This window comes from Emys orbicularis, chromosome 10 (assembly GCF_028017835.1).
Source record: "Emys orbicularis isolate rEmyOrb1 chromosome 10, rEmyOrb1.hap1, whole genome shotgun sequence".
Lineage (NCBI taxonomy): Eukaryota > Metazoa > Chordata > Testudines > Emydidae > Emys > Emys orbicularis.
In genome coordinates, this window is record NC_088692.1 from 40,021,338 (window position 1) to 40,034,128 (window position 12,791).

The 12,791-nt window shown below is 49.0% G+C and overlaps 1 protein-coding gene across 1 annotated transcript in view; it reads left to right on the plus strand.

The window, feature by feature from the left end:
* TELO2 (telomere maintenance 2) overlaps positions 1 to 12,791 on the plus strand; it is a 51,380-nt gene that overhangs the window by 19,222 nt on the left and 19,367 nt on the right. Inside the window, exons 8-12 of the mRNA XM_065411748.1 lie at positions 656 to 797; positions 3,098 to 3,234; positions 4,109 to 4,197; positions 5,348 to 5,458; positions 9,094 to 9,182. Coding sequence (XP_065267820.1) covers positions 656 to 797; positions 3,098 to 3,234; positions 4,109 to 4,197; positions 5,348 to 5,458; positions 9,094 to 9,182 — 568 coding nt within the window. The remainder of the gene's footprint in view (positions 1 to 655; positions 798 to 3,097; positions 3,235 to 4,108; positions 4,198 to 5,347; positions 5,459 to 9,093; positions 9,183 to 12,791) is intronic.

The following is a 12,791-nucleotide window of genomic DNA, read 5'->3' on the forward strand; positions in this document are numbered from 1 at the left end:
GTCAGTTAATATATAGCAATATCCATGACAGCCTGACCTCCATTGGGCTGTGACTGAAATGTTCAGAGGTTGGGCATCAGAGATCAGTCCTGTGTGTTTGATGGAGAACGCGGATAGCAGAGAGGCTGCTGGTTACTAGTTTAGGGAGCTAGGTGTTAAAGTTCCTTTCCCTACCAAAAAATTTGTCGCCTCTGCCCTGTACACAAAGGGGAGGGAACGCTTCGCCTCCATACCGCTCAAAAGTCTCAGCACACTGGGAGTTTTTTTTGGGGTAAGCATAAAATAAATAGAATGTAATGTAAAAATCAATAACCCCAGGCTTTCTGCACTGACTGCATTAGTCATTGTCTTATTGAATTTAAAACCTCCATTATTTAATTTACCCAGAGCTGACATGGAATTTCCAGCCAGTGGCACCAGTATGTCACGGAATTCAGGACCCTTGCCACAGAAATTCTCTCAGTGGAGAGCTGGAGCCCTGCACCCAGGCAAGAGGCCACCACACTTTACAGGGACTGATTATGCGGAGTGAAGGGTAGAGTAGTCCTTAGGCCACCTGGTTGGTTGAGGGTGTGGTGTGTTTGTGTGAGAGAGTGACTTTCAGATGCAGCACAGACCCACTCCATCTAGCTAATGCTGTAAACTTATGAACCAGGTGCTGAAAGAACTCCTGGAGACCTGGGGCAGCAGCAGTGCTGTGAAACACTGTCCAGTTGAGCAACAACTGTATGTTAGCAAGGCCATCCTGATCTGCCTCTCCCACCTGAAGGAGCCTGAAATAGAGAGCAACGGACAAGGTGAGGGAGGAGGGAAGGAGCAGAGAGAACAAAGAGGTCTCCTTCCCTCCACTGGATTCTGACTTTTCCCCTCTTTAGCCCTCTGTCCTTGACGCCCCTAATCATAACCATTGGCTCCACGTCCTGCAGGCCTGATCCTACAAACATACCCAAGCTCTGATCATTTGAGTAGTCCCACTGAATTCAGTGAGTCTATTCATGTGAGTGACGCTGCTTATGTGTGTAAGTATCTAGAGGATCAGGGCCTTACCAATTTCTTCTCCGTGCATTTTTCACTTTGGACCTTATCTTAAACTCCCAGTATCTGAAAGCCACAAATTCTGAAGTCTGGAAAATCATGAGGTGACCTATTCCTGCTGCAGTGTGAGTATTTATAGTGCAAGATGATTTTGAAACAAAGCTTAGGATTTGGACTCTGTGGAGGCTAAGGAAGGCTGCCTTGCTGAAAACATGAGAGAATTTGTTAACACCAGTATGAAAGTTCAGTGTCAGAGATGCTGACTAGCAATAGGAACATCTGTAGCACCTTCTTTTGAAGACCTCATAGCATTTTGAATCATTGATTGGTTAATCTTCAGAACGTTTCTGTGATGAGGTAGGGCGCATAGATTTTGAGAAGGAGCAGTTGGGCACGTCAAATCCTCCCTGTCTCTCAAGGTCCTGGAGAGAGGGTTTGCGGCAGAGTAGGAAATGGAACTCAGGTCTTTGGGCTCCCACTCTTGAGTCTTAGCCAGGACTGTCATCCTTCTCCTAAACCATAATCTAGTCTGGTTTAATTCAGATATGGGTTATGGGGGTGTGGAAATATAGAACATTATCATAGCATAATATCATAATAGCAAGGCAAAAGAGAGATGTTCTGTTTTAGAGTGGGAAACCTTGATTGTGTGATTCTACTTGTATGACAACTCATGTTCTGTTAAATTCTGTGACTAATGTAGATTAACTCATTCAGCCCGTTGTATGTGTGGCAGAGAAAGAGCTCTTCATTGTGCTGCTCTTCAGCATGCTATGTTCTGTCTGGCTTAGGATAAGGAGTGCTTCCTAGTGGTTAGAGCAGACACTGGAAGTTCAGAATCAGGTGCTGAAAGAACTTCTGGGGACCTGTTGGAGCAGTAGTGCTGTCAAACACTCCTGGGTTCTGTTCCCAGTCCTTACACTTACTATGTGACTTTGGATAAGTCATCTCTGATCCCTCTTTTTAAATTACATTAATATTTGTTAAGTAACAAAATTACATAGACAGTTACTGACAACAGTCAGGCTGCTGGTGTGCTGAGACCACTGCCTATCATGCTGACTAGCCTCTCTCATTGTTTGCTTGTGCTCCCCGGCTGTCTGTATCAACCTGTTATCTCTTGTCTGATCGCAGGGACCATTTTTTCACTCTGTGTCTGAACAGCGCCCAGCACAATGGGGTCTGGATTCAGGACTAGGGCTTCTGGTGCTACCACAATACAAATAATAAATGATGATTCACCTACACCCAGGGGGCTCTTGAGAGGGTGAATTAACTTTCATGCAGTGCTTTGAAAACATAAGTGCTATTTATTATTATTTATTAGAAAACAAGTTTATTTCATCCCAGCCAACTCAAGATTCTTCTGTTAAAGCCTGGCCTTGTATAGATACAAACTATGGTGTGTTAATGAATGATCAGATTTCTCACTGGCTGACGTTAGAGAGATGTAAGCTTTTATTGGTGAATAACGATCAACCTGTCAGCAGTCAGAATCTATTTGGGGAGATGAAAGACAGCTGCCACTCTGAACAATGGGTTCAGAAATGCCACTGGTAATTAATTACCTGTCACAGCTCAGGCACATGGTGAGAAGTATTCCTCCCTGTGTGAGTTCCAGGTTGTTGCACTGATCAAAATGGATGCAATTTCCATAATAACACAGTCAGCCCATTTCATCTGTCATAGCAGTTTTGAAGCCATTGGATTTATGCCTGGGATTAATTTGGCCTAACACACTTTTTTTGTATTTTGGTAAACTCTTTTATTAAAACAAATGTTCTAGGATATGTGTGATGTGTTTGTACCATTGTGTTTGGCTTCAAAACCTAGCCCTGCTGCATAGCTTCTTGACATGATGGAGAAAGAAAACAGCTCTGCAGAAAGAGAATTGCTGTATAGAATCTGTGTCAGCCTCCACCCCGGGGCCTTTGTCTGTCTTTCTGCCTGTAGTGTGAGTTGTGTAGCTAAAGATTTGGGTTCTCAGCTAGGTGTGCTGTCTGGGAGCTGCCATAGCCAGGGATGCTGTGCTCACTCTGCCATGTGCTGCTTGTCCTTTCAGAACTTCTCACCAGCATGATGGGAGGGATGAAATGCCGCCTGGACAGCAACTTGCCACGGGTTCGGCGTCTGGGAATGATAGTGGCAGAAAGCATCAGTTCCAGAATAACTACAGATGGGCCCAGCCTGAAATTCCAGGTGAGATTACAGTGATGCCTGACTCTGCTGTGCAGGGATGGGGAGAAATGTCCCCTTTAAAGCAGATGGCTGACCCCTACTCTCTGGAAGGGAAGAGTGGCACCAGTACCCCTCAGAATGAGGGGATATCAGTTTGCAAAATGGAATTGCATTGAAAAGATGCGAAGGCAGCATAGAGGATGTGGGCAGGGGCAAGGTGAGGGGTGCATGGGGGTGTGGTGCGAGAGAGAGCATATGCCTCAGGAGGACTTGGTCACAGCCAGGCAGAGTCAAGAACTCTGACATGACAACAGGGTTTAGTATGGCCAGCTCCAAAATTAAAACTGCTAGATTTCCATGTCATGCAGCACCTGATCAATGGGAGGTGTCCCATTGAAATCCCCTTCAGCAGGAGTTGATTAGAGTCCTGAAACTGGGGTGAACATCCAGAAGGAGGGTGTGTAAAGTCACTGGTGGTTGTGATTTTTCAAGACTGAGTAGGGGATTTAGCCACACAATCCCCATTCGTTTCAATGGGAATTAAACCCCACAACTCCTTACTTGCCTTTGAGAATCTTAAGTATTGTTTGCACAGCATCAGCTGTAGTGCTGCATTGTGACTTCAGACCTGTTAAATGCTTTAAAGATTATAAATAACACCGAGACCAAATCTGACCAAGCAATAACTTGTATATCCTGAGCCCAGTGTGAAAGGTGCATATGGCTGAGATTGCAAATCTCCACATGCATTTATCATTTGATCCTTCACTATTTAAAAACTAAGGCCCAATTCTGAGAGGTGCTGAGCTCTCATAACCTTCAACTGCAGATTTATTGTATTTAATTGATGTAAAAGCCTCCTCAGCATACAGTAACTTCTATTTTGCATGTCTAGTATGAAGATGATGATGAGACCAGAGAGCTAAAGTCTCTCCAGCAGACAGCACCACTACAGCTCCCTGTCACTGACCTGCCAAATGCTGGGTGAGATTGCCACTCATAGCCGTATATATGCCTAGTGTAAAAACATAATGAGCACAGATACCAGGCAAATCATTCTTAGTAAAGGTTATAAAGACAAAGCCTATCTCTGACTATAATCCTTCCACGTTGGTGGATGGTAAACTCCAGACAGACAATCCCAGCTCTGAAGGCAGGAAGTCTGTATTTGTTAGAATCCACTAAGGTGTAAATTGCTGTAATCTTCACTGTGCTCTGCATTACAGTTGGCTATCTCTCTGCAGCCAGCATGTTTCTAGTTCAAAGGTCAAATGGAAGCATGTTTTAGAATTGTGTGTCTGATGACTGCATTTCCTTGGGATTCTTGTAACTCTACGTGCCTCTGAAGCAATCCAAGTGGGCTGGGGAATCTTTGGGTATCTCAGGGTAGACTGGGAGCTGTGTGTCCACAGCCTGTCCATTGCTAACTGAAATACAGTATTAACTTCTGTCCAAAAGCATTAACTTCTGGCTATACTCTGACCTTCCATGGGATTTGCTGTCTGAAGATCTCAAAGCACTTTACAGAGGTTAGTGAGTGAAGCCTCCCAATGCTACTATGAGGTAGAAATAGCGACTAAGATGTGGAGAGGTGAAAGTGACGTGCCCAAGGCTACATGGCAAATTGCTGTCGGAGCTGTGTGAAGAGCTCAGATCTCCTGACTCTGTCTTGTACATTAACCACTACTGAATGGTGCCTCCTGATTTGTTCATGGTTTTCATAGCTCTTAAGAATACACAGGCCAACACTTCCTCTGCCCTGAGATGACTGTGTGTCTGCTCTTACCCAGAGTGTTTTGTGTTCTCTCCATTAGCACAGTGTTAATCTTTGTTAGGAACTAAAACAAGCTCAGGTGGCAGTCCAGGGAAGTAGCTCATGCTGTCTGCCATCTCCACTCTTTCCCCATCATGAGGTCTCCCCACACCTGTACAGCTACTCTAGCTTTTTCTCCTCATAGCTGGACGTTTCTAGGTGAACCCACACTGAAATGAGATTCCAGTGCCTACTGTAGATAGAGGGTGTGGGTGTGTGGATTGGGGGTTTTACCTTGGAAAATCTAGTCTCCTGCTTGTGATCATGGATTTTTAAGATCCTTGTTACTTTATGCCTTTGACACTTTCTCATTGCCAACAGCAGGAATAACAGTCCATCTGCTACACCAAAAGCTGTGTCAAAACCAAGTGGGAACCCACACCCAGCAGCCCCTGCAGTGCCAGAGGAGGGATCTGACTTGGAGCTTGACAGGTACATGCAAGAACTAAACTACTAAGCAAAAAGCTGATTTGAAATAAAAAGTAAATGACAGATCCTTGAAAGCTGACTGTGTGAGAGAGAGGCTGTACTGCTCCATCTGAACTGGGGAGCAAACCAGGCTGTGTGTAAAGGGTAATTGCAGATACAAGGGCTAGGGAGAGGGGGCAGGGAGGGAGCAGAGATGAGCAAGTGGGGGAGCGAGGTCTTGCAGAGAAGAGGCAGTGTGAGGGCAGGGACTGAATTCAGGAGACAGCATGTGTTGATTCTGGCAGATGCAGATCCACATCAACATTTTTGTATCTGAGCAGGGTTCCCACAAGCCATTGGTTTTGTTACCATAAAAACATTCTTTATTAAGCTGGACATTTGGAGGCTCTTAATCTATAACGTGGGCTTGGTGCCTTTTAGGTATTTCAGACAATTACTTGAGGGGGGATTAAATACAGAGTAATTTAATGGATAAAAATGACTGTGCAGAGAACCATTATTATTTCAGACCGATTTTTTTTGTCCCATGACATTAACATGCTCACATCCAGGCTAATGGGATGAGATTGCATTCACAGCCACAAAATATAGCCTATTGGATAAAGAAATCTGGTTTTAAGCCTGGATTCAGTTTTGAACCACCAAAGATTTTTTTCAGAGTGGTAGCCGTGTTAGTCTGTATCAGCAAAAACAACGAGGAGTCCTTGTGGCACTTTAGAGACTAACAAATTTATTTGGGCATAAGCTCTCGTGGGCTAAAACCCACCAGTATCCACATGTACAGACTCCTCTGCACAGTCTGCTGGAAAGAGACAGACTCTACTCTATTACTTTCAAGGAGCTTGAAGTTAACTGTTTCAGGCACTAGCCAGCAGTCTATAGCAAGGGGAAATCCATCCACTCTCTATGACAATTCTGGATGGGGGCTGGGTAGTGAAGGCCTGCAGTAGCTAAATTAAGTAGCCAGCTGGGCTACCAAGATTTTAAAAAAAAAGACATCATTCACCTTTGATAAAACATTCCCTCCTCTGACGTAGGCAGCAACTAATTTCAATGCCCATTTAAGACTAAAGTTATCTCATGCAGCGCCACATTTTCCCATATTTAAAAAGGCACATTTTCAAGTTACAGACACTACTGTGTAATTCCCCAACAACTGTCTAGCCCAGCTGTGCAATTCCCAAAGTCTTTCCAAACCACAATCCTGGACACAGACTTTTCTCTATCTTTCTGGGTGACTGGGCAACAAAATGGCAGATGAAATTTAATTTTGATAAATGCAAAGTAATGCACATTGGAAAGCATAATCCCAACTATACATATAAAATGAAGGGGTCTAAATTAGCTGTTACCACTCAAAAAAGAGATCTTGGAGTCATTGTGGATAGTTCTCTGAACACATCCACTCAGTGTGCAGCGGCAGTCAAAAAAAGCGAACAGAATGCTGGGAATAATTAAGAAAGGGATAGATAATAGGACAGAAAATATCATGTTGCTTCTATATAAATCCATGGTACACCCACATCTTGAATGCTGTGTGCAGATGTGGTCGCCCCATCTCAAAAAAGATATATTGGAATTGGAAAAGGTCCAGAAAAGGGCAACAAAAATGATTAGGGGTATGGCTTCCGTATGAGGAGAGATTAATAAGACTGGGACTTTTCAGCTTGGAAAAGAGACGGCTAAGGGGAGATGTGATTGAGGTCTATAAAATCATGACTGGTGTAGAGAAAGTAGATAAGGAAGTGTTGTTTACTACTTCTCATAACCCAAGAATTAGGGGTCAACAAATGAAATTAATAGGCAGCTGGTTTAAAACAAATAAAAGGAAGTATTTCTTCACACAACGCACAGTCAACCTGTGGAACTCCTTACCAGAGGATGTTGTGAAGGCTAAGACCATAACAGGGTTCAAAAAAGAACTAGATAAATTCATGGAGGATAGGATACTGGGCTAGATGGACCTTTGGTCTGACCCAGTAGGGCCATTTTTATGTTCTATGTGGTCTTTCCATATTTTTGAGAGTCAGGATGCTCCCTCTGCTGATCCAGTTTCAGATCAGACACTGACCTGCCTCGCCAACAGAGCTGTTGACACCTTATCCTCCCACTACCCAAGCTGCTGATGGAGGCTCTTTTCACACAATGTACAGATCAAGACAACAGTGTTCTTCAGCTTACGGAATTTTCGCACAGGGCTTTGGACTGCACGCACTCACCCTGTGCCTCATGTAATTAGCGAGCAGCATGTAGGAATCGTTAAGAGGCAGGGCTCTAACTTCATTTCCCACGTGAAGTGCTTTCCATTAAGAAAAAACAAACTAGAAAAAATTTTCAGGATTTATTTCTTGGACACAGATGTTACAGAGGGTGTTTTTTCTGTAGCCGAGTAAAGCAACTAGTCCGACAGACCAACTCTGAAGCCTGATCTAGTGGTCAAATACGGGAAGATTCTATATGCAGCATGACCACTGAGTCTTTGAGGCACAATTTGGGGGAATGACATACCAGTTTCCCCAATTTATAAAATGGGGATAGTAATATCACCCACGTCAGACAAGTGTTTGGGAGGTTTAATTTGTTTAATATTTATAAAAAGCAACAAAGAGTCCTGTGGCACCTGTGCCAGGATCAACCCGCGATCCACTAGCAGGCTTTTACCTCTATCTGTAAGCCGTCTCACAAGGGCTAGGGAGAGGGGACAGGGAGGGAGCAGAGATGAGCAAGTGGGGGAGCAAGGTCTTGCAGAGAAGAGGCAGTGTGAGGGCAGGGACTGGGGGTAAGGGGTGGTGCGGGGGCTGGGCCTTGAGGAGAAGGGGCGGTGTGGGGGGAAGGGGTGTCACATCGCATGCTACTCCCGGGGGCGAGCGAGCGACAGCACCCGGAAGCAGCAGCGCGGGACGGAGGGGTGGGGTGCTGGGGCCCTGCTTGCTCCAATCCCCATGGCTGGGGGAGGGCCCTGCTGCCCAGGAGCCGGTGGGCCGGGAGCGCGGTCAGTGCTGCCGGGCCATGGTGGGGATGCTGGCCCTTTCCATGGGGCCCGAGCCATTGGATGGGAAGCGCCATGGCAAACGGGTGCTGGTCAACCCCAACTCTCGCCTGCTGTCCAGCAACAGGCTGCCACTGGGCTGCCCGAGCTGGACGCCGCAGGCCAGGCTCCGCCAGAGACAGAGATAGGGCTTCTTCCTGACCAGTTTCTCCCTTGTTACAGTAATGTAGTTTCCGCTTTCCATTGGCTGCTGAGCTCCACTAGTTAATGTGTTTAGGGAAGTGCAGGAAAGGGTTTACCTATTTTACATGCCTCCCTGTTCATCAGCAGAGCAGTTAAGGAGTAGCAGATCTTTAGAGCCCTGTGTGGTTGTATCCGCATCCACTCCACTATCCACAGTAATGGTCCATGGATATTCACGGATTTGCAGAGCTCTACCCATCTCACCGTCCTCAACGCTTGATAACCAATGCTTCCTTTGCCTGCTGGATCCTTGTAGGTTGGGGTACCGAGCAACCTCTGTTTGGTGTAAGGATGGAAAGGTGAGAAGGGAGGAGAATGTGCCCTGTCTGTCTGTTTAGCATGAAGGAGGAGAAGGTGACCTGGTCGAATCCACGTGGACTAATTCATGCCTACGCTTCTTTCACAGCGATGATGATCTCGTCCCTTACGACATGTCAGAAGATAAAGAGCTGAAGAAGATGAAAGCTCCTGTCTATATCCGAGACTGTATTGAAGGTAGGAGATTCTGGGTAGAGTCTATTAAATCTTCACTTGGAAATGCTCATCTCTTACTCTGTTCTGGGGTGGTTCCTGGTACAGGCTAGTTTTTGTGAGTTGACTCAAAGTTGTGGTACTTCGGAAATTGGTGTTCCAGTTTTGAATTGTTAGTTCCTAACGGCATGTCTACACTACAAACTTTTGCTGATGCAAGTTATGTCGGCATAAAGCCACCACACTTGTGCACGTGCATACTTGGCTCCTTGCATCCACACTGGGCATACTCACCTGGGGCATTTGTTTCGACGTGCAGTGCACCATGAGAAGGTATGCCACGGTCCAGTGCTCTGTCTTTTGGGAAGTTTTGGCAGTGCACAGTGGGGCAGAAACAAATTGCGCAAGGGTGACTGCTACTGCAGGATCAAGTTCCCATCATGCAACTTTCTCCACCCCATAATGCTATCTCTATCCTATCATTTTCATGCCTATTTTGAAAACCCAAAGAACCTGCCTGGGGCCTGTTGCTGTCCACCATCTCTGACCAAAGCACGTAGCATGCATTATTGTCATGAGCATTGCAAGCACAGTATGCATGATACTCGGGTATTTGCAGTCACAAGAAGAGCTCCGAGGAACATGATTTGCTGAAGAGCAGATTGCTGTGGGACATAGTGAGAACCATATTCAAGGTTGTTGGTGGCATTCACGGAGCAGGTGCAAATGGTGGAGTGCCGCTTCTGGGTCCAAGATACGAGCACTGACTGGCAGGATCACATCGTAATGCAGGCTTGGGATGACAAGCAGTGGCTGCAGAACTTTCAGATGTGCAAGGCCACATTCCTCGATCTGTGTTCCAACCTTGCTGCAGCCATCCAATGGAGTGACACCAGAACGAGAGCTGCACTGACAGTGGAGAAGTGAATGGTGATTGCATTTTGGAAACTGTGGTCATTGGGAAATCATTTTGCAGTTGGAAAATCCACTGTGGTGGCCGTTGTCATGCACATGTGCAGGGCCATTAATCTTCTCCTGCTATGCAGGACTGTTAGACTTAGCAATGTGCAGGATATAATGGTTGGATTTCCAGCAGTGGGGTTCCCGAACTGCGGTGGAGCGATAGATGATGCACACGCATCCCTATTTTGGCACCAAACCACCTTGCCACAGAGTAAATCAACAGAAAGGGCTGTTTTTCTAGGGTTATGCATATGCTGGTGGGTCACCAGGGACACTTCACCGACATCAGTGTTGGCTGGCCAGGTAAGGTTCATGACGCACGCATCTTTAAGAACACAGGACTGTTTGGAAAGCTACAAGCAGGCACTTTCTTCCCTGAGTGGCGGATTACCACTGGCGATCGTGAAATGCCAGTGATCCTGGGGTCCCCCAGGATCACTCCCCTGGCTCATGAAGCCGTACACCAGCCACCTCGACCGCACCAAAGAAAGAGTCAACTCATGGCACAGCAGGTGCAGCATGGCAGTTGGGTGTGCTTTTGGAAGATTGAAGGGGTGCTGGCAGAAGAATGGATTTCAGCGAGAAAAATATCCCAATGGATGTAGCTGCCTGCTGCGTCCTGCATAAAATCTGTGAAGCAAAGGGGGAATACACTGGAACCCCGCTATAACGCGCCCCGCGATAACGCGAATTCGTTTATAACGCGGGGCGAGTCTGGCCCCGGCGGCTGCAGCAGGCGCGGGGCTAGTCTGGCGGGCGTGGGGCTTTTGGGATCCATGCCCCAGCGGCTGCAGCAGGAGCAACTCTCCCTGCAGCCCCAGCGCGCCCCTGGGGTTCTCACCTCTGTCCCTGGCAGGGCCGGCTCCAGCCCGCATCCTTCCCTCCCCGCCGACCGATGTAGGGGGCGGCAGCGCGGAGGAGGGGAGTGCCCTGCTGGGAGCGGGCTGCAGAGTGGCACGGAGCCCTCCCGGCAGTCGGCGCGGCAGGCCGGCAGCGGTCGTCTTTGGGGGCCCCGCTCCCCTGGCCAGAGCGCCGGCCGGAGCGCGGCAAGCCCCGTGGCCCCGCTCTCCCAGCCGGAGCGCAGCCAGGAGCGCAGCCCCACGACCCCAGCCGGAGCGCGGCAGCCCCGCTCTCCCGGCGGGACCACGGGCCGGAGCGCAGCCAGCCCCGCGGCCCTGGCCGGAGCGCAGCCAGCCCCGCGGCCCTGGCTGGAGCGCGGCCAGCCCCGTGACCCCGGCTGGAGCGCGGCCAGCCCCGTGACCCCGGCTGGAGCATGGCCAGCCCCACGACCCCAGCTGGAGCGCGGCAGCTCCGCTCTCCCGGCCGGAGCGCGGCCAGCCCCGCAGCCCCACGACCCCGGCCGGAGCGCGGCAGCCCCGCTCTCCCGGCGGGACCTCCGGCCGGAGCACGGCCAGCCCCGCGACTCCAGCTGGAGCGCGGCAGCCCCGTGAGCCCGGCGGGACCTCCGGCCAGAGCGCGGCAGCCCCATGGCCCCGCGACCCCGGCCGGAGCGCGGCAGCCCCGTGACTCCGCTCTCCTGGCTGGAGCCCCGGCCAGAGCGCGGTCAGCCCCGCGACCCCGGCGGGACCCCCGGCCGGAGCGCGGCAGCCCCGTGACCCCGGCCGGAGCGCGGCAGCCCCGTGGCCCCGGCCGGAGCGCGGCAGCCCCGTGGCCCCGCTCTCCTGGCTGGAGCTCCGGCCGGAGCGCGGCAAGCCCCGTGACCCCTCCCCCCCCAGCCGGCAATCCCAAGTGCCGCCCCAGGAATCGGGCCCTGGCGGCAGGAGGGGCCGAGTGGCGAGCGCCCTGGCTGAAGGAAGCCCTGGCCGCCCCCCTTCTCTCTCTCCCCCTGCTCCCTCCCTCCCCCTAGCCAGGGCGCGGAAGCTGAACACAAGTACAGTGGAACACCGCTATAAGGCGACCCTGCATTTACCGCGATTGAATTTTTTGGACCCCAATGATCGCGTTGTAGCGGGGTTCCACTGTAGTTGCTGCCAGGGTGGAGGTGGAGTGTCTGTCTCCTGAGTTTGAACAGCCAGACACAGTCTATGAGAAGAGCTCAGTGCAGAGCTATATGGCTCATGAAAGCTTTGCAAGAGCACTTTAACAGCGAGCCACAGTAATGCGTTCTGGTGTCCTATGCTTTACCTGGCCCTGCTGCTTGGTGTACATCTGTGTACATAACACTGACAATGAACCTATTAATGTTGTGGTGCTTTCTGTGCATTTATGATTATTACCCTGTGCCACTGATCCTATGAGTTTTGTGCATTGTGACATGATAACTTCTAAGTGGTGCTTTTACTACTGCCAGGCATTATGTAGCATAGGTTGGGAACTAATAAAGATGGATTATTTTCCAAACAATAGAGTTTTATTGAGTAATGAAAACACTTCAAAAACAATTCTGTGCAAGTTAAAAACAAATACATTAAAACCTTAATTTATGAAACAAAGCCTAAAGAAGGGGAAGGAACATTCATGTCTATTTTAGCTACATGTACGTCAACCTTGGCTCTGGTTGTCCTTAAAGTCCTCTGGTGTGGAGAGGTAGGGATAGGGATGTGGCCCCTGATGCCATGTGGAATGTTGAGGGGGCCTGTAGGGAGGTGCTATACTGGAGTCCTCTATGGACTGCAAAGGGAGTCCAGCCCGGGATTGTTGAACCTGTAG